Below are 21,749 nucleotides of genomic sequence, written 5' to 3'. Positions count from 1 at the left end.
TAGTTTTTGAAATATGGAGCAAAAACTGCAGTATGAAAGAAGTGAATTTCTATAAACTTTGCAAAGAGTTAGAAAAAGTAAAACTATCGTTAATGTTGGAACATTAGAGAGGTGATATCATCTGGTGTGGGGAAAAGAAGATTTAAATGGAGAGATTTTTGAGGAACTAATAGATGAGAAGGAATTGGCGTGTTTAATGATGGAGCAGGCACAAGGGTTAACTTGGGGAAGGGAACAGAGTCAGCAGTAGGCCTTCCTCCGGTATTATAGTCACTGCACGGGAAAAGTTGTTAGGAAGTACTTAAAGGAAGCACTATAGGGAGTGATCACTATCCAATATTCATAGTGTTGGAGTATGTGACGACAGACTGCCGTTACATCGGTCATAAATCAGGTGATTTTGTGGGTTTATATTGATTGTGTTTATATTTGGTAGGGATGTTGAAGTAAATATTTGTTTATTTATGGTATGTTTAGGTGGTGAAGGACAGGTAGTGGTATGTGCCATTTAGGGAAAGGAGGTGCTGGGGGTATTTAAGCGGGTCATTTGGAGGAAGATCGTGTTGAGCAAGGATGTGAGTAAACCTGTCGTGCTGAATGTAAAATAAAAGAAATTTCATGGGCTCAACATTATCTGTCTGGGTCTCCTCATTCAGGTTACCTCGACCGCTCAGGCAACCTGACAGAGTAGAAAGGGAGATAAAACAGGACGAGAGCGAAGGGAGATGGAAATTTGAAGACACAAACTGGAAGTAGAGAGTTTTTGCTGAAGGAAAATTAAAATCAATATAAACCAGATCACTGAAGATCTTAATGCAGAAATAAACTGTATTATTCTAGGAGCAGCAAATTCCTTGCCCGTGTCCAGTTCCTTCTTTTTACACTGCTTTTCCTTGTCAGTCTTCTTATTTCTTCTATTTGACGTGGGCAATGTTGGGATATTTTTCTGCTCTGTTGCCTCTCTGATGTTGCTTACAGTTTGAGTTTGAGCTTGAACCTATCTGACCAGGTGAGAGCAGGCACAGGGGAGGGGCACTGCCAAGCATGCACTGCATGAGGGAGGGGGGCTGCCAGCAGCATATACACAAGCATGATTGACACTTCTCAGACACGCCCCTTAGCTCTGGTTGTGTTGATTCGGGAGCCGTGGATTCTTGCAAATCAAATTAGGGCAACTGGTTGGACCCACACATAGTAGATTTTTTACACAGCTGACCTGTAACTAATTCTACTGTAAGATCACAGTGACAATTTTAGCAAATATAACAAAAAATAGTCACAGACTACAGCTTTAAAAGGAACTATTGGAGGACTGAGTATGGGGTATGATTAAGAGAATGTCTGGAAATAGGAAAGACTGTGTACGGATATCCTGTAATGAAAGATAGAGGGGAAATAATATTAGAAAGTAATGATGAGCCAGAATTACTAGGACTTTTGTGAAGGTACATAATAGTGAAAGTCTCAGAAATGAGCAAAAGAGACAGAGGGAGAGAACAATAGGGAAAAATGTCAAAGCACTGCCGGATGTTAGGGAGGATGAAAGTACCATCAATATGAAATTTGAAATAGGAGAGCTAAGTAGTGTTTTAAGGAAATAGAGAAGACAACCAGGGAAAGACCAAATAAATGATTGTAGGCTACAATCATGACTTAAGTGAGAGGAGTAAAGAAATATTAAGATTATATAATAAGATATGGGAAGTGGGTTATCTACCAAAACAATGGAAAGAATCAGTTATTGTTCCAGTGTACATCAGGTAAAGATCTGAGTTAGAAAAGTTATAGACCTGTTACTTTAAATGTACATGAAGGGAAAACTATGGAAAAAAAATATAAATGAAAGATTAGGTATTATTCAGAGGCCAATGAGCTATTTGAAGGAGAACCAGAGTGGATTCAGAAAGTGCAATAGATCCAGCATTATGTTTTGAAAATGAAATTAGAAAAGCCCAGATTAATAAAGAAAGTTTAATTGCTGTATTTTTTTTTATGTTGAGAAGGCATATGGAATAAAAGGGAACATGTATAATTAGGTTAAAAACCTTTTAATGGATAGGTTGATAGTAGTAAGAATAGGGAAAGAGTATAGCAACAAATATGTAGTGCAAAATGGAACTCCTCAAGGATGTATAGTTAGTCTGGTGCTGTTTTCAGTTGTGATTAATGAAGTGTTCAGCAGTGTAGATAAGTCTACTGGTGTAGCATTATTTGCATAGAGTCAAGAGGCAAAAGGGAAAATAGAGAGTTGGGCACTAGAGTGGGTTTTTTAGATTTTCAGTGGCAAAGACAAAGGTAGTGTGTTTCACACAAATTCAGGTTCAGATTCAGTTTAAACTGTATGGGAAAAAAATAGAGAGAGTAAGGTGTTTCAAATATTTAGGTATCAGGCCTGAAGACTCTGCTGTACTGCTATTGAAACAACCCCAGTGTTTCATGGATATGAATGAAATGCCATTAGAAATAAGAAGAAATCAGATTTCATTAACATACTGGGCAAACCTGAAGGGCCATAAGAAGAGTCCACAACTCAGAAGGTGTGACAGATGTGTCAAGGGAAGGAAAGAAGACAGATGAAGAGCTTTGGTTGGATGATGGGGGATGCAATAAAATAAATAAGGATGGGGGATATATAGAGAAACAATATTCAACATTTACTAAAGTATATATTGATGCATCAAAGACAACTAACGATAGAGTAGGAGTTGTGTTCACCTTCCCAGATTTAAATATTATGTCAAACAAAAGAATCAGTAAAAAACTAGCAGTATTTACAGGAGGAACGGTAGTTATTCTTTTTGGCTCTTGAATGGGTAGAAAGCAATAAAGCATAAAGTTCACTTGGATTCCAGCTCATATAGGTGTAGATGGAAATGAAATGGCAGACAACTATCCAAAAGACACAAAAAAGGAGAAGTAAATATGACAGTTAACTATAGTAAGGCAGAGGTTAAACGCATAATCAAAGTAGAAATGAAAAAGTGAAAAAGGAGGGCTGGAACAAGGAAAATAAAGGTAGAATGTTCTTAAGAAAACCAAAGGGAGGTAGGAAGGATGAGAGAAAAAAGGTAGAAGAAATAAAGAAGAAGATATGATATTGAGCATAGTGTAAATATCAAGAAACAGTTGAGCATGTGATTATAAATTGCCCTAAGTATCAGTGTTAAAGGTGGATTCTAAAAGCCAGACTCAGTAGGGAGCAAATCAAATGACTGAATTCAGGGCACGTAGGGGAAGGGCAATACTTTTTTCTTAGGGTTAGAAAAGACCGGACTTAATGAAAGAATAAAAATTTTTTTTTTTTTTTTTTTTACTGCTATTATTATAATTTTATGTTTCCTTGTTTATTTATTTGATTTTTTTTTTTTTTTATGTTACTGATCCTTTCACAGCACAACACTCCAGCTCAAAAGGTGGCGGTAATGCGCACGTAAAAGCTGTTTGCCAAGAACACCAAAAGAAGAAGAAGAAGAAGAAGAAGAAGAAGAAGAAGAAGACGAAGAAGAAGAAGAGGAAGAAGAAGAAGAAGAAGAAGAAGAAGAAAGCAACCGCATTACAGTGTAACGTCTGTGCTACTGTCGTCGATTAATCAATGCCAAATGGCTGGCAGCAGGCTCGAGAGGTTTGGGACTGTGTTTAGCCGGTAAGTGAACACCGCCTGTTAGCCGCGGCAGCGGCAGAGTATTAACTCGGCTTCAAGGATATCCTAGTGACACTTTGGAAAGTCATCTGATCAAACGCAATAATAACGATTCACCAGATGGCTTACTTGTTAATTAATCGTTCATAATGAGGGTTAGCGGCTTTCGGCAACAACTTATCTTGAAGCAAATAGTTTGTCCCTGCAGCAGCGTTTGGACCAGGAGCTGTGTTCATCGATATCAGCGCCATGATGCCCAGGGGCGCTGCCAGGGATTTTGGGCCCCGTGAAAAGAAATCTAATTGGGCGCTTGTATAAGATGGCAAAAAAGGATGCCGTTTTATATAAAACTATGTATTTTAATGATATTTATGACTACCATTCCCATATTAGTGAAAAGAACAACATGACAGTTAGGTGGTTACTGCTCACTGTCTCCCCTGTAGTCCCACATGCAGGTCTAATTTATCTCCACAACTGTAGACTCACAGGTGGTGGCTTTGGATTTGGGGTGTGAAAATACATATGAGGCTATATGGTTGATGCGATTTAATCTAATGATTTCCAGAAAATGTAAACATTTCTCTGATTGTACTGAGAGTTGTATTGAGTCACACAGTCTGCATGCAGCAGGAATGTTCTCCTCTGTTCCCACTGCACAGCAGGAAGGTGAGAGTCCCAAACTACTGACCAAACACTCTATTGTAGTGATAGCTGAATTTGAACTATATTATATATACAGGTACATATTCTCTTTTTATTTCAGAACTGTTTTTAATACATGAAATCATTCTGAAATAAATAGGGATTGTAGGCTATTTTTATTTTATAACTCTCTTTTAACCCTCTGAAAATGACATTACTATCTTCTGAAAGCCGTCACGGGCTCAGTTTTTAAGACTTATTTAAGCCATAAGCATCATAGAAATCTTGAAATTGGAATGAATCCACTGACACCAAACATGTCATACTAGCTTACTGGGAAAGGAGCTAAATATCGCTCCAAATTTGACCTGTTTTTACAGCAGCCACTCAGCTCGTTAAGCTGTTTGGAGACACATCTTCTGCTCCTGCAGCTGCAGGGTGGACTGAACCATTGTGTATTTTAATGCGGTGAGAGGGGCCTCCACTATTTTTTTTATACAGAGTAAAGTCTCTAATCCGATTTATTCTGCCAATGTTAAGTTAGTTATGACACGAATAACTTAGAAATAGAAAATGAAGTAAAAACTACATTTTTATTTCAGGCCTTTCATGAGCCCCCTCCCCCACTGGGACCCTGGTAATCAGTCCCACATTTCCCCCCAGTTCAATGCCCCCGATGATGCCCGACTGCCATTGTCGCAACACTCTGACGTTAATTGAGTGAAACTCTTGCCAAAATGCAAGCTAGGATTTTTTATGTGAATGTATATGACTCAAACTTTCGTGTAAAAGCGTAATTATGACAAAATAGGCACAAGATTTAAAGTATTTTCGTTTTCGGGTGAAGCTCATTTTCAATGAGAGTGCACAGGGCAAATTCTATGTTAGCATCAAAATTGCTATTTATAAAACACTAAGAAGAGTAGACACAACATGAAACTTTGCTCATAGTATCACCAGGGTCTCTACACATGAACATGAGCATTGAGAACATTGTTTGTGGACACAGAGTTTGCTAAAAAGATACGCAGTACCTGTATACGCACTTATTTGAAACGCGATTTCAGGGTGGAAAAATCAGAGAATACTGCCCTTGTGCTTACTTTGCGTGTCGATAGAAAGACATATTATAATTAGTCAATTTGCAGACGATCCAACATTATTTTTAAAAAATGAAAGAGAAATTCCCAATATATTAGATTCCATCAATCAGTTCTCAGGCTTGGGATAATAATTTGTGTGGATTTTGCGAGAGTGACATTGAAACGGTGGAACATATTTTCTTTGAATGTGAACATGTTGTACAATTTTTGGTATTGTTTCAAAGCTTGTTGTTACCCAAACAAATTATTTTTTATTTAAAGTTGGAGTGCAATTAGAGGAGAAAAACTTAGACTTCTTAGAGATCATGCTTGGAAAACATTTCACCTTAATACCTTAAGGTGAAGCCCCATATCAACAGATGGAAGAATGTACTCAATGTAATTTATGCATGCTCCGTCTGATCTTCTGTTATTGGTGAATTTCAAGTGCCCCTGTAGGCCTTGAACCACAGCGTGTTCAGTTGCAAATATTATTGAAACAATGCCAAGGAAGACACAGGGGGGAAAATAGATCATTTTAGTATTGGAGTTTAGAACTGGGTTCTTGGGGGGGGCTTTTAATTTAAAAGTAGCGACCATTAGTAGCTTGATGCTACAACAACAAGCGGGTCCGGTTTGAAACGTTGTGCAATCAAATACAGCGGTATGGCGGTATATTAAAAAATCATATCATAACGAAAATATACACTGGTATGATCATGATCATCTGGTTATGGGTCACCAGTTGACCACGCAAGACAGCTGTTATCCACAGGGTTGTCAGAGGCAAGATCACATGTAAGTTTCACTCCAGTTTTATGGATGTGTGTGTATATGTTTAGATGGGCTGATTCTTTGGCGTGTTGCACCAACAGGGATTACACCTGGTGTTGTAATTTGGCATTCTGAGTCTGACCTGACCTGCCAGTTGAGGCACCTGGGCCTAAGTCTTCTTCTTGCTAAGATTGGTAAGAAATCTTACGACTGGTCAGGAGCAGGTGTACGGTTAAAATTGAGGCTGCAAGGGTGAGCTCAACTGCGCAGCTGATCAGCTGTTAACAAGGTATATAATTCATCTGCTCAAGGGTAGCTGCCATGATGATACAAGGAGGACAAATGATCAGTTTGTCATAGATTGTGTTTCAGTATACTGTATATGCATAAAGCTAATAAACAATGAATTTAAAAAACACAACATATTTACAAAAACAATGAGATATTTACAAAAACAGTTGAGTGGAAAATGATTGATCAGGTGGTAATTGACTTAAACAGTCTGGCGCTTCTTTGTACACACTGTTTGTAAGAGTTTACTGCTCAAAAAGCTGCTCAAGGCTTCCACAGCCTGACGCAGGGGGTGAGAGGTGTTGTCACTAACCCCATTCACACTGCTGTTTGGATGTGGCATTAGTGCACGAATTCCCGCCTACGTGTGAATCTCTCGGAGGCAGCAAGGGATGAAATTTCGCTCCGGCGCTGATCCGCCTCTGGAGGTAGTATCGGGGCCGCATTATTGGCAAGCCGAACCAGTGTGAATGGATAAGCCGGCTTCAAGTATTGAGGGTGTGTCAGTTGTACAGTCTGATAACTGCACAGGTCCCTCACTCAACTCAATAAAGAAATTTCCTTACATGACCAAGCAAATGTAACGCAGTAACTGTAACTGTCTTTGGCAAAAAATGCCACAGCTGTACGTGGAGAAGCGCCTGCCCTACCAACTCTTTGTCACATTTCTACACAAAAAACAGTGTCTGTCAAAGGCAAAAAACTTTAATTCACCCAGTGTTTGTGATGAAAATAAATCACCACGTCCGCCAGCCCTCCGGACCGAGATTTCAATGAAATTTGCCCCGGAAAACAGCCTCTGTCCCTACGAGTGAGGGAGTCAGACAGCTTCCAGTTTAAAAAACGTGACTTCGTCACTTTCCAGGATGTTTGGTGGGTCAGGATCTGAATCTCTACACATTCTGATAGCATCCATATGATTATAAACTGTCCATGGGTTTAGACTGGCAGGAGGACAATGGGGAAACACCTTAAAAAACACACTGATATCATCATCATGATGTGTGCTGTCATGCCTCTTGAGGAGCCGCAGTGCCAGCCTTCTGTGTGAATAACACAACAGCTCGTCTTTAAGGCAGAGATGCTTCGCTCTGTGTGAATCTCCATTTGGGGAGAACTGTCGAACCAATGCTCCGGAGATGATGCATCTTCTCTTGAGTAAAAAGGGCCCCTGACTGACGTCAGCTTGGGTAACACATCCTCCTCTCAGCCACTACCCCTATGGAGTCCAGTGGACAATTCAGGACTGCTACCTCCCCAGCAAACGACTGCATAAATGAGCGCTGATGCCATCACAGGGATGCAGTCATAAAATGTTCAGAATTGGATGATGTGTGATTGTGCCTGTATGTTTTTTCCATAAGTGTGTATAAGGACTCTACTACTGCAAACAAAACCTACCATTGGGTATTAATAAAGTAACTTGAAGTAATGTCCTTCTCCTCATCACTGATGTTTTTTTTTTGTTTTGTTTTGTTTTTTTTTTTGTTTTTTTTTAAGATTTAATACTTAACAAGAAAGGTAGCAGTTTAAAGTTATTAGTAATATGTGAATGCGTTCTAGTGAAGAGACAATGCACAACAACCACATGCTGCTGGTGGAACGTATGGCCTAGGAAGGTCTGCAAGATTTAAGATTAAGATCTTGGTGTGTACAATAGAGCTCAATGAAAAGTCTTAAGAAGTGAATTTTGCTCTATTTGTATGAGACTGCACAAAAAATGTGTTCTTATTTATCAACATATACATTTTAGATTTAGAAATAATGACTCTGTTGTCAAATGCCACTTTAATCATCAGTTGTGTATTGGCTTAATTGACAGGGTTCGCAATCTGATGCACTCTGGTGTCATAAGGCTGCCAGAAAAACCCATCTGGTATGATGTATATGAGGCTTTTCCACCAAAGAGGGTCCCACTACATGTGAAGCCACATACTAGACCCTGTACCAAGAAACGGGAGACTGTGCCTGAGGTCTTCTACAAGGAGGATGACATTAGAGCGTAAGTCAAGTTCTCACAAAAGTGTTTCCATACCATCATTGTGAAAGTAACACATGGATCAAAAGTGCTTTGTTATTTGTTAGTGATATTTCATTTAGTGCGACGTGGTCTGGTTTGAGAGGTTTTATTTTTTACTCTCCACTGATATTCACTTTTGATTGTTACACTGACTTGCAGATGTGCTGCAATTTAGCTGTAATAAAAGAAAAAGTGACTTCACGTCCGGGAATTTTCAAACATAGATTTGCCCAGATTCACCTGTCCTGGCACCTGAATTTATTGAAAACGGTTTAATTTGGCAGCCTTTTTGTTTGTTTTTTTTAAGATAGCTCACTGGTGTTTTTTTTAGAACGGTTTATGGATTGACTGTAGTGCCTGCTGATACCCGAGAGGCACTAATGGCCCACAGTGGCAGCACTACTGGAGAACTGTGCCCAGTTGAAGAGAAATTATATCAAGAAAGACAGACCTCAGTTCTCTCTCAGAGTTTGTCTCTCTCTGTACTGAACATCATCATTGCTGGAGTAAGGTTGATGCCCACTTCTTCCTAAGCACCTTTGTAAACCTTTGTAGAAGCAAGCAAGCATGAACAGCAATGTGGTAATTACAGATTAATGAAGAATCACACAATACAGATGAAAGATTGAACACAATATGTCTTTCAAAGAGCACAAGCTCTTTTTGTGATGTTTACAGTGCCATACAGTCATAGTCATACAGGCTATATACACCTTCTCATAAGTTAAATTATCTATAAAACAAATTACAAATAACAACATATAAAATATGCCTGGATAGAAATCAGCTGTTTTCATGTCAGAAACAAAAATTGTATAAGATGTTTTTTCAGGCTCAATTCGCCTATGACTTTGCCTTTCAGGAAGTTCTATGAGCATTATGGGACGGGTCCTCTGCCTTTTGATCTGTCCAAACCAAACTTTGTTTCTACGTGTCAGAGGTATGTTTTCACTTCTGGTTAAAGCAGTATTTTATGTATATATATGTGTATATATATATATATGTATATATATATATATATATATATATATATATATATATATATATATATATATATATATATATATATATATATATATATATATATATATATATATATATATATATATATATATATATATATATATATATATATATATATATATATATATATAAATGAGATCATATAAAAGCATGAAAACAAATGCCAGAAGACAAGAGGGGCTTTAAATTTCATGTGTCATCTAAATTATGTGGTAGAGGAGATGGTTTTTGGAATTTCAAATGTTATTTTAAAGTTTAGTAAAAAAACACACAAAAAAAATCTGGATTGTACACTATGTTGCAAAATACATGAAACATTTTATTTATACAGTGTTTCCTAATTGTTGTTATTCTGTCATTGATCCTGCAGGTTTGTAGACAAGTACACAGAGATCAAGAGCAGCAATGAGCTGGATGACGCTGCTGTGTTTGAGGAGACAGGAAAGGCTTTACTTACAGAGGGCATCGTGCTGAGAAGGAGAGGAGCTCGTTCTGTAAGTACTGACCAGGACTGCTACCTAGGAGCTCTCATTCCAAACTCATGTTGTTCGTGAAATCATCAATCTTTGTTGCTAAATTATTGAACTTAAAGCAACACTATTTCAAATAGGGGTGTGGCAAACCCACGATTTGATTCAATTTTCAATTTCTGGGTGTACGATCTGATTCATAATTGATTTTCTATTGGAAAAGAATTGACTGAAGATTGATTATTGATTGATTGAATAGAAAAGGGGGGACCATTTTTTTTTTAAAGTCCAGTTTATTGTGTGCCAAACTATTAATTGGGGTCCTTAATCTGCTGAAATACAATATGAGACACAACTGGAAAATAAGAAATCATCTGCAGCCTTTTTATTTTTCCAAAAGTTTTTACAATAGCATCAAAATCACTATTTTTAAAACACTAAGAAGGCTCAACACAACATGAAACTTTGCTTGTAGTATCACCAGGGATAGGGCATTGAGAACATTGTTTGTGCACACAGAGTTTACTAAAAAGAGAGTTTTTGAACAGCTCACCTTAGCAGTTGCTTGTTCTGCTGGCCGCTGTCCTGCCAGCCGAGAAGTATGAGTCTCAGAATGTGCCGTAACATGGAAGAGAGTTAAAGTGGAACACTACTGTAATCCGGCAACAACTATCCACGCAGTATCTCATGTGACTTTTCCAGCTTTTGATTTTAGTATTGTTTCTTATATGAGGCTCCTTTTCCAACTTCAAGGTCAATATTGTTTTTCGCTAACAACAAACAACAAATTGTCCGTGCATTTATATGGAACTAAGCTTTGGGCTTGGTCCACCTTAACTCTCCTCCATGTTCCATGTCCCATTGAAAATGAGTTTGACCCGAAAACGAAATATGGTAAATAAGTGCCTTTTGCGTCATAATTATGCTTTTACGCGAAGGTTTGAATCAGGTACATTCACAAAAAAAGCCTAGGTTGCATTTTGGTGAGTGTTTTGCTATAATCGAGCAGGGCAGCTTCCAGCAGTAACAGACAAGACCAGCTAGCAACGGCTAATAAACACGCACTGCAGCATTCAACACGTTTAATAGGGGTGTGCGGATCGATCCAAATATCGATAGTATCAATACCAAGGTGAGTATTGATATCAGATTGATACTAGCGAGATGAGATAGATATTTTTGTTGTAGTTTCTCTTCTATAAGTTCAGCAAATCACTTGTATTTCTTCACAGAGTTTGTGTGATCGCAGCATCTCTCTCAGTCCTTATGCGCAGTGCTCTTTCTGCCTCTGTACGTTCAGACCAAAGGCACATTAAGAGGAAAATGATCCCGGAAGTCATTCATTGTGTATTGGGAGTCAGGCGTCTCATTTGGAGCATGCCGCGACATTGTCAAGCATGCATACAAGCTCGTGGGGGCCACACAAGATACTGAAAAGCATTTTGAGTTGAGAGAGAGAGAGAGAGAGAGAGAGAGAGAGAGAGAGAGAGAGAGAGAGAGAGAGATCATTGTTTTATTGCTTAATTTTCATTGAATATAATAAAGTAGGGATAAGTAGTTGACTTGTATAAAAGGGTTCCTCCTGTCCTCCCCAATGTTTTCAGTCACCAGGCGCCACTGGTCAGAACACACAGTCTCTCCGCTCACTCAGGTTCAGTCCGAAGTACTAATATGGCAGAATATAATAACCCTTTTGTGTATCTGTTGAAGGAACATTAGTATTCCCATTTAGGCTACATGCAGATAGGTTATAGATTTAATTATGTTAAATATTATGTTCTTATTTGGCTAAAATCTTTGTCATGTCTTATTATTATTATTATTATCATAATCATGATCAGCTAATTAAAGGCAAAAGTACAAAATCATTCAATGATCAGGAATTTTCAAGTATCAGCAATACTGACCCTACAATTACTTGGTATCGGATCAACACCAAAATTTGCTGCCTCGCCCACCCCTAACGTTTAACAAACTGTGATGTATTTTCCATGCCAAAATGACAAACAGTTCACAGGCCAAATGCATGGTTAACAGCGTTAACGATTTAACGATTTAATTTAAGATTATGTCTCCCCTTATGTCCACCTCATAATTTCACCTGCTGCTATCTCTAGAAAACCTTATGTATGCAGGGTCTGAAGTATGTGTGAGGAAGGTGCCTTCTCACTCTACAGTCTTCTTTTATACCAGTTTGTATCTGGGAAAAGGCATCAGATAATTTTGGGCGCACACATATGCATATGTCCCCAGTTGTGACAAAACATATATCCACATATGACAGTTTTGAAATCTTTGAATCCCAGCACTTTTTTTATCCTGCAGGTTTCAGCAGAATCCAGGGATCCAGTGCTTGAGTTGAAGCTAACGGACATGTTGGCAGAGCAGCAGTCAGTCAACGCTTCCAGTGAGGAGAAGATGGGGTGCACCATGCATACCCAAACACCATAGACTGTTAATGGCTGAAGGACTATCTGATAAGGTGCAGATTCAGGACTTGTAGAAGCTGTTGTTCTATTTTCCTCTCTACATGAAGATTATCTTTAGATAATGGTTTTATTTCAACCACCAAGTCTTGACAACGGGTTTGCATCCCAGCTTCATGATTTCTGGTCACTTAAGTACACATTTTTACAGTCCACTACACCACCAGATATTGTCCCTAAAGCATCAAAACAGCTACAAATTGGGCAAAAAATGGAAGCTGTCCTTACATGTATTGGTGTTATTCTATAACAGTGTGGAAGTTAATTGTGATATTAAAGTAACTGTTAATGCTTACCATCAGAGGCATACATTGAGTAGAATGAGGAACTTATGTCACTGCATGGCTGGAGCATCATCAGTCTTTATGTCCAGTTGTCTATGTTCAAAGCAAAACCTCTCAAATAAATTGGTGAGTGTAATCAACACTTTCCATAATCAATCCTTTCTTTCCACATTATCGTGTTCTATCTATCTATCCATCGATCTATCGATCGACCAATCCACCCACCCACCCACCCACCCACCTACCTACCCACCTACCTACCCACCTACCTACCTACCTACCTACCTACCTACCTACCTACCTACCTACCCACCCACCCACCTACCCACCCACCCACCCTTTCAGATACTGGCCCAGTGCTCCAGATTTCCACTGGCAGACACTAGGATTAGAAAGACAGAGCAAATCTGTAACATGTAGAGTTCACAAGTGATCACAACTCAAAATTAGTCATCTGTCATTTCACAAAATTAGAAACATATTGGACTAAAAAGGTAATTTTAGGGAATACAAAACAACAGTTTTCCTGTCTGCAATTACAATTGACCCTGTGGACATAGGGTCCACTTTCTACCTTTAAAGATAATAGTACACACCAGTGTTGTTATGCTTGGTCATTAGGAATGTTAAAGTATCGGCCAAATTTATCATCTTTCACCTTGTGACTAGTTTAAGGTGGTACCATCAGGCATCTGTCAATAAATTTGATAAAATGTGGTGAAATGTGTCTGCTCTATTCCTAGGGGGTGCTACAGCAACAACATAACATGATATTCCAACAATTCTGTTGTCTTCAAGGAGATGAAACTCGGCACGTATCCTCCATGAAAATGTGCATGTCATATTGAAGTATGATAGATAGATAGATATTTTATTGATCCCGGAGGAAATTCAAGCATCCAGTAGCAATAACAAACATTGAACATACATGCAATATCAAAGAAACAGTAGAAATAAAAATGTGGAATAAAAATGTTTTGTACAACTGTAGTAAAAATGAGGAATAAAAATGTTTTGTACAACTGTAACTATTTACATAAAGTGACTGAAGAAGTGTTTTATACATTTAATACCTCTATGAGCTATATTAAAAATATAAAGTGATATTAAAAATATAAAGTGACATAGAGGTAAAAAGTATTAAGGGGACAGGGGACGGTGTACAATTAAATTAAATTGGGCTATAAAAGATGAGTGCTTTTGAGTGCATTTGTCCATTGTCTATTGTGCTTCCTGACATCACTGCGAGCTGTTGTACAGCCTGATGGCCAGGGGGACGAAAGAGTTATTGTGTCTGTTGGTGGAGCAGGATTGAGACAGCAGTCTGCCACTGAACACACTCCTCTGCCTGCTGAAGGTGTTGTGCAGAGGGTGGTGGGTGTTGTCCAGTATGGACAGCAGTTTGTCCAGGGTCCTTCTCTCTGCCACAGTCACCAGAGAGTCCAGCTCTGTGCCCACCACTGAGCCAGCTCTCCTCACCAGTCTGTCCAGTCGGGCAGCGTCCCTCTTCTTGCTGCTTCCTCCCCAGCAAACCACAGCGTAGAAGAGGACGCTGGCCACCACAGACTGGTAAAACATCTGCAGCAGTTTTTTGCATATGTTGAAGGACCCCACCCTTCTCAGGAAGTACAGACGGCTCTGTCCTTTCCTGTGTACAGCTTCCATGTTTGCTGTCCAGTCCAACCTGTCATCCACACCCATTTAAAGCTGGAAACTAATTTTGGCAATGTCCTACCTTTTTCCCCCTCTATTAAAACATTACATCAGGTATTCACCAAATTTTATATCATATTTAGATGAGCCTCAACAGGAATTGAGTTATGTTTTTTTATATCAGTCACTGTCTGTAACTGGGTATCAAACTTTTGAGGGTGTAGCCTGATATGCTTGACAGGCCATCAATACTAAATCTGATTAGTATCAAATATGGGGATGCTGGTGCAACCACACTGCATGAGTATACAAAATATTATACTAATCTACCCACAGGGTTAAAGTACGATATTCCTCCAAATCTGTTGTCATCAAGATGAAACTTTGAACATGAGTTCTCCATGAGCTTGTGCGCAACATAATAAAGCATTGTATCAACAGTACCACATTTTGACCATTAAAAACATGCTGATGCATCTCTGTAATGCATGATTCTATCAACACCAATTTTGGGTGGTATCATCAGATATCTTTCTCCCCCGTTGCTGTGAAAGGTGATGCCATTCACTTCAAGGTGGTGCTATAGTACAAATCAAATTTGGCTGACTATGATAGGAAAGCAAAGTAGTATCAGGCTTCACAAAATGGCAGGAGTCTCTCGAACATGCTGCAGATGTTCCTGTTCGGACTTAGAAAAGATGAGGATGTCATCCAGATATACGAACACAAATATATTGAGGAAATCCCTGAGCACATCGTTCACCAAGGCCTGGAATACTGCCGGAGCATTAGTGAGTCTGAAAGGCATAACCAGGTACTCGTAGTGGCCCCTTGGGGTATTAAAAGCCGTTTTCCACTCATCACCCTCCCGAATGCGCACAAGGTGATAGGCGTTCCTCAGATCAAGCTTGGTAAACACAGAAGCCCCTTGCAACAGTTCAAATGCAGAAGAGATGAGTGGGAGGGGGTACCTGTTTTTAATGGTGATGTCATTCAGACCACGGTAATCAATGCAGGGCCGGAGAGATTTGTCCTTTTTGTCCACGAAGAAAAATCCAGCTCCAGCAGGAGACGAAGAGGGACGGATGATGCCTGCTGCCAGTGCGTTGTTAATGTATTCATCCATCACCTTGGTTTCAGGAGCTGACAGAGAGAAGAGTCTCCCCCTTGGTGGTGATGAGCCAGGGAGGAGGTCAATAGCACAATCATACGGGCGGAGTGGGGGAAGCGAGATGGCCCGTACTTTGTTAAACACCTCCTTTAAGTCATGGTATTCGGATGGGACATTAGTGAGATCTAGGAACTCATTAGCATGAGAGGTGTTGAAGACAGGTAAAGAGGCAGATTTCAGACAGACCGCATGACAGTGTTCACTCCATTGTGTTGTTTTATTGACCAAGGAAACCCCAGGATGACTGGCTGCTGAGGAGCGTTTATCAGATGAAAGGTAAGTGATTCAGTGTGGTTACCTGATATGCCCAGATGAACAGGAACAGTGCGGTGGGTTACTGTGCAGAGAAGATGCCCATCCAGAGCAGTAGCCTTGATAGGCTCAACTAAGGGTTCCTGATTAATACCCTGCTGCATGGCAAGATCACGATCCAGAAGGTTAGTGTCAGCCCCGGAGTCAATGAGGACAGAGACTGTGTGCGATTGTCCATTCCAGTTGAGCTGGGCATGAAGCCGTGACCAAGAGGGCGTTTCAAAGTTCCTGATGCGGCTCACCAGCGCCCTCTGGATTCCTGGTGAGCTCTGTCTTTTACTGGACAGGAAGACACGTAATTACCTCCCTGTCCACAGTACATGCAGCAGTTCTCCCTTTGGCGCCGCTGTCGTTCGGCAGCTGACAGCCTGGTTCGGCCAAGTTGCATGGGCTCAACTGGGTCGCTAGGGGCACTTGCAGGAGGAGAAAGCATTAAAGGTGAAGGTGACACTGGAGGCCGGGGAAGACTTCTGGGAGTACGGGTCAGTGCTCTCTCTCGTCTCCTCTCCTGGAAACGTCCATCGATGCGGATAGCCGTGGCGATGAGAGCGTCTAAATCTGTCGGAGGGTCCCGAGCTGCCAGCTCGTCTTTGATGTCATCAGAGAGTCCGTTGTAGAAAGCATCGGCCAGGGAAGAAGAGTTCCAGTCACTCTCCGCAGCCAGTGTACGGAATTCAATGGAATAATCAGTCACTCTCTGGCTCCCAAGTTAACCAAGTTAAACAGTCCACGAGCAGCCTCTCGACCAGGAGTAGCATGGTCAAACACCTTCCGTAGACCCTCAGAGAATGCAGTCACAGAAGAGCAAAGAGCCGACTGCTTGTCCCACTCAGCGGTGCCCCATTCCCGAGCACGCCCAGTAAGCTGGGTGATCATAAACGCCACTCTCAGTGGGATATGTGAGAGGCTGTAGTTCAAAAGTCAATGAGCACAGAGTGGCAGGAACCTGGGGCTCCTGAAAAGCGCTCAAGAGCATTCAAACGGGGTTCTGAAACGGCAGGAACAGAAGTACTGGTCGGTGGTGGAACAGCTGGCGTTTGCCTGACCTGCATGAGATGCTGGAGTTGACTAGTCAGAGTCTCCAGATGTTGATTGTGGTGTGCAGAAGACTCCTGGAAAGCCACCTCCATAGCGGTGAAGCGTTTCTCCTGCTGGTGTAGAGCAGCAGCTTGTGCTGCCAGTTCTTGCTTTATGTTCTCCGTGTCGGCTGGGTTCATTCTTTTGGGCTGATTGTTCTATCAGGCTTCACAAAATGGCAGGCAGGAACCCAATAGCATGACACAAAGAAAACAGTTCAGTTGCAAAAGAATATGTTTAATTTCAAGTGAGGGTCAAACCAGGTAGTCAGTCAGCGAGGCAAACAAATCCAAAGGGAGCAGGCAAGAGGGAGAGTCCAAAGTCCAAAAGGCAGGTCGAATCACAAGCAGACAGGATCAGATTCAAAAATACAGAACGCTGGAGAGCTAGGTAGACACACTAGACAATCTGGCAAAGAACTGAGGGAACAGGCTAAGTATAAATATAAATAGTATAAATACTGAGGGGGCTGATTAGCTGATGAGGAGCAGGTGAGTAAGGGGGTGGAGCAGATCAGGTGGATCAAACCAACAGGTAATGCAGAGCAGGGGGGAGAGGCAGGGTCTGAAATGACATGAGAGTTAGTGAGGAGAAAACATGAAACAGACAGATGAAAAACTAAAGTCTGGCTGAAGTTGTAATTTTATTTTATTTTATTTTTTACAAATGTACCACTTATAGGACATTGATTATTGTATGCATCGCTCAATGCAGATGTAGCAATCACACACATTTTCTTAAGAAAATGTTTTTTTATTAATATTGTATCAACTTACTACCTACATTCTTCTATTTCTAATTAAATAATCAAATATAGTATGTCTATTTTGTATGAATAATCATCATTGTTAGCATTGTTACTTACTACTAATACTGTTGATGATAATGGTAGTGGTATAATTCTCATGATTTGTTTTTACTGTGTCTTTATTTATAAGGTTCCTACTAACATCATGCAAGCTACATTCACTTCATGGAAGTAAAGAATTTTCTAGCCAATGAATGTTTTAGGATTTTTTTTAACTGTGGTTCACACATTGATTGGATTCCTACACCCACTGTGTCCATTACTTGGACATGGAAATGCCAACTCACTTGTTTGAGTCCCAGACAGCAGGCAAAGAGCACTTTTCAAAGTGGATATCGGAGGCTGCCACCTTGGCTTACTCTGTAACAGGAAAGCTGCTGTCAGAGGGCCTGTTACAAGGTGTCACAATCATCACAGTGGAAGATGTGTGTGTTGCTGCCTCTCAGGCCATGCCACATACCTTACCTACTGGGACATGTCCACTACTGGGACATGTCCACTATGTAGGATCATATTTTACAAACAACAAGTGAATAAAATGTAATTTGATCATTCTAAATGAAAAAAACAACAACAAAATAACCAGTTGTCATCCAAGAGATGTGGCCACCAGGAGCACAGGCATCAACTAGCAGCCAGATTAGCATGACCACAGACATAAACATGATAGCCTTACATTGCGTGTGTACATAGTGTTAAATTTAACACTGGAACAGCATTTTACACTACATCCTCTTTTTTTAAACAGATGCCATTTTTAACACAACCTGGACCCAAAATGGGTAGCTTAAAAGCCACAGCCCCTCACACCATAGGACTCTGCTGCTCACCAGCTGCTGACAGTTCACTGGCTCTTCTCTTATCAGTATCAATATGGATTTTAAGTGCCCTCTTGGTTTAACCAGTACAACATATTTGTTGTAGTGAGAAGTAGTCTGTTCATTTTATCATTTAGGATTGACTGTTCATGATAGGTACTTGTTCTGTGGGGGACAATACAGCTCCCAAGCTATTGGGCTCAAAACAACAGAGCTCCAACAGCTTACAGTTAATGGAGCTAATAGCTTACAGCAGTGCTTTACATACAGCAGGACTGAGTTTCAGGGCACAAAAATCTCAGTACAAAGAGGGATACAAAATGTTCCCCCAAATTGATGACATATATTTGTCTCATTTGACAGTTAAGAGATAACTTTCCATTTTGTTTAAAATTTGTCATAATTGTAATGGTTATTTTACAACAACTATATGACAATTCAGTTTAAATTTGTCCTTTTGATCTGTGGTTAGTATCAGCTGATGTGTGGTCTGTCCCAAAACTTGCGATCAAAATACCCCTAGCCCAGCTATATTGTTTTATATTTACTATGGTTTATCGTCCTAAAGGTTGACTGGATTCCTGGATGTAACTTTTCTGTAACCTACTCAGTAACAAATATGAGTCTGTCCTATATAATATATTTTACATATATTCTGACTGACTTTATCCAGGATTTTTCCATTAATTGAGCCACCTTATGTGAGAGAGAGAGCTACACTTGGACTTGCTGAAACCTGCTATCATTGCCTTGTACTTAAGGCACCATCTGGATAAGGAAAGGAAAGGTTGAATAATGTATTCATCGTTTAACTTGTACTTTCCTAGCTGGCTGAATACAGAAACTTTCCATATGCCTGCATTGTTTTACCCTTGCTAGCATGTTCCATATGCTTTTTGTTTGACTGTTCCCGGCTGTTCAGAGAAGGACCGCCCCCAGCTGTGTTTTCAAATCTTTGTTAAACTGTACATTGCCAGCCTTTGTAGCTTCATAGCACAGCGGCGGTTTCAGAATGAGTGGCTCATTTTGTTTGGTAAGCCCATTCTCTCTCGCCATGCTCAACAGGACTCATTTCATCGATGCTTAAGAATTGAAATAGCCAAAGTACATAGCAAAGGCAATTTTGTAAGGATTTATTTTGGGAGGCTGAATGTTACATTAAGGTGAGTTCATATTATATTCTTTATGTGTGTGTGTGTGTATATATATATCTGTGTGTGTGTGTGTGTGTGTGTGTGTGTGTGTGTGTGTATATGTATGTATATATATATATATATATATATGTGTGTGTGTGTATATATATAATAGAAATAATTGGATTGTTTCAGAAAGAATCTAGGATAAATATCGGAGGGTCATTTCAGAGGTGGAGATTTGTAAGGTCTCAAGAGTGATGCAGAATTGGCCGCTTTTCTGCTGGACAAGTAAGGAACCATGCTTGAAATATGTTTCATTCTATTGTTTTAACCACAAGGCGGAGGAGGTGGTGGTTACAGTAATACTCACTCTGAAGAGGTTGAATTGTTTTGGAGAAATAATGTCAGTCATGCTTCAGAAAGGCAGCATGGAATTGCGCCGGATTAGCTTGTAACTCCATCTACCACGATGTGAGAAATATTGTTTGTTACTCGGGATATCTACAGTGACTCAGCGGGAGGCACTAGTCACTGTAATTTAGTTGTACTGATCAGAAATAGAACAATCAAGGCTTATTTTGTTGTTGTTATTTTGAATGTGACATCTTGGTTATCTGGCTTCCTCTGTTACCATGGTTACAAGCCTGCTCATGCACAGCAGGCTCCTCTGTGGGGAGGGCTTTAAAGGCCGGGCTGCAGCGCAGCAGAGAGGAAGAAGGAGGGACCTGGGAGCTGTATTCATACAAATATTCTGGCTTTTCTTACTTTTCTCATAACTCCAGACTGCAGCTTTAATGAATGTGAAGAAGGAAACAAATGTGAGAGAAGAAGTTGTATTGTGACATCCTGTTGCTGTCTGGGGCGACCTCTAGTGGTAACATCAGTGTAATGTTTATTTGTACCATCAGCGCGGCAGTAGTTGGTGGTCAATAGCAGTAGCATGGTGAAGTTTCTTACTTGACATTGTTGGTGAGAAAATATGTTCGCCTGTAAGTATGAATTGATACAGTTGTCTTGTCATTGAAAGCTAAAGTTACTAGTTATGAAAGCTTTGGTTAATAAATTCAACTTAGCCGATATGTGTATTTCGATCACATATGCAAACTGCACTGTAATGTAATTTCCCATATACGTTAGCATTAAGCTAGCGCATGTTTCGCTCTATGTTTTAGCTGGCAATGTAACGGTACTGTTCTTGAAAAACATTTGTAACTGAATGTGGAATGAGATCTATTCTTTGTCTAGTTTTACAGTACTTCCTGAGTTAAGGTTGGAAAAGACTTCAAGCTTCAGTCCTTCTCTTGGGAAACTGTTATCTATCTGTCGAGCTAATGTAGCAGGCTAAGCCAGGACACACACACAAGAGCAACGGCTGAACAGTAAAAAGGCAACTCTTCCAACAGCCAATGATCATCTCACTTGTAAGTGAAAAACAACATAAAGCAATTACCATGACACAAAGGAGATAAGAAGAGGATTTTGATGAACTGGAGACAAGATCACAAATATCCAGCTACTCAAGAACTAGCAAACAGTCTGTAGCTAGCTCCCTTGCACTGAAAGCACGGGCCAAAGCAGAAGCTACACGTGCGGAGCTGGCATTTGCCAGACAAGAGGCAGAGCTAATAAATCAACAAGCTATCCTAAACGGCAGTTTGCATTAACTGAAACTAAGTAGGGCTGCAGCAGTCGCAAATGCAGAAGCTGAAATACTAGAAGCAGCTGCTGGAGAATAATACAAACTGTCAAACCCACTTCAGTCAAGTAAATCTAACACAGTGCCTCTGACTCCAGATGGAATTCATATTGAAAGTGGTGCAATGCAGACTCCTGTTACACATCTAGGTCACCAGTCCCATCAGAGTGTAAAAACAGCCAACATAGCAAACTTAGTCACAGTCTCCCCATCAGATACAAAGTCACAGATGACCCCACATTCACTAGTGCGCCAGCCTACCATGGACAGCGGTGAAACAAACAGATGTGAGGATCAAAACGATGCATCGTACAGAGAAATTCATGATTATGAGTTTGTTAAGCTGACTCAACACCACTTACA

At 40.2% G+C, this 21,749-nt stretch overlaps 1 protein-coding gene across 2 annotated transcripts; it reads left to right on the top strand.

Annotated features, from left to right (window-relative positions):
* Window positions 1-3,474: 3,474 nt before the first annotated feature.
* Window positions 3,475-13,667, top strand: mrps23 (mitochondrial ribosomal protein S23). 2 transcript variants are annotated; one of them, XM_037120029.1, is made up of 6 exons: window positions 3,475-3,643; window positions 8,255-8,434; window positions 9,315-9,392; window positions 9,846-9,969; window positions 12,271-12,427; window positions 13,459-13,667. In XM_037120029.1, exons 1-5 carry the CDS (start codon window positions 3,600-3,602, stop codon window positions 12,394-12,396), a joined length of 552 nt encoding a protein of 183 aa, XP_036975924.1. In that variant the 5' UTR covers window positions 3,475-3,599; the 3' UTR covers window positions 12,397-12,427; window positions 13,459-13,667. The 2 variants fall into 2 exon arrangements, with proteins under 2 accessions (XP_036975924.1, XP_036975915.1); XM_037120020.1 differs by lacking the exon at window positions 13,459-13,667 and having other exon boundaries at window positions 12,271-12,873.
* The last annotated feature ends 8,082 nt before the right edge of the window (window positions 13,668-21,749 follow it).

The sequence above is a fragment of the Acanthopagrus latus genome, chromosome 2 (assembly GCF_904848185.1).
Source record: "Acanthopagrus latus isolate v.2019 chromosome 2, fAcaLat1.1, whole genome shotgun sequence".
Taxonomy (NCBI): domain Eukaryota; kingdom Metazoa; phylum Chordata; class Actinopteri; order Spariformes; family Sparidae; genus Acanthopagrus; species Acanthopagrus latus.
Note: the sequence above shows the minus strand (reverse complement) of the source record. Positions and strands in the feature narration are given on the sequence as shown.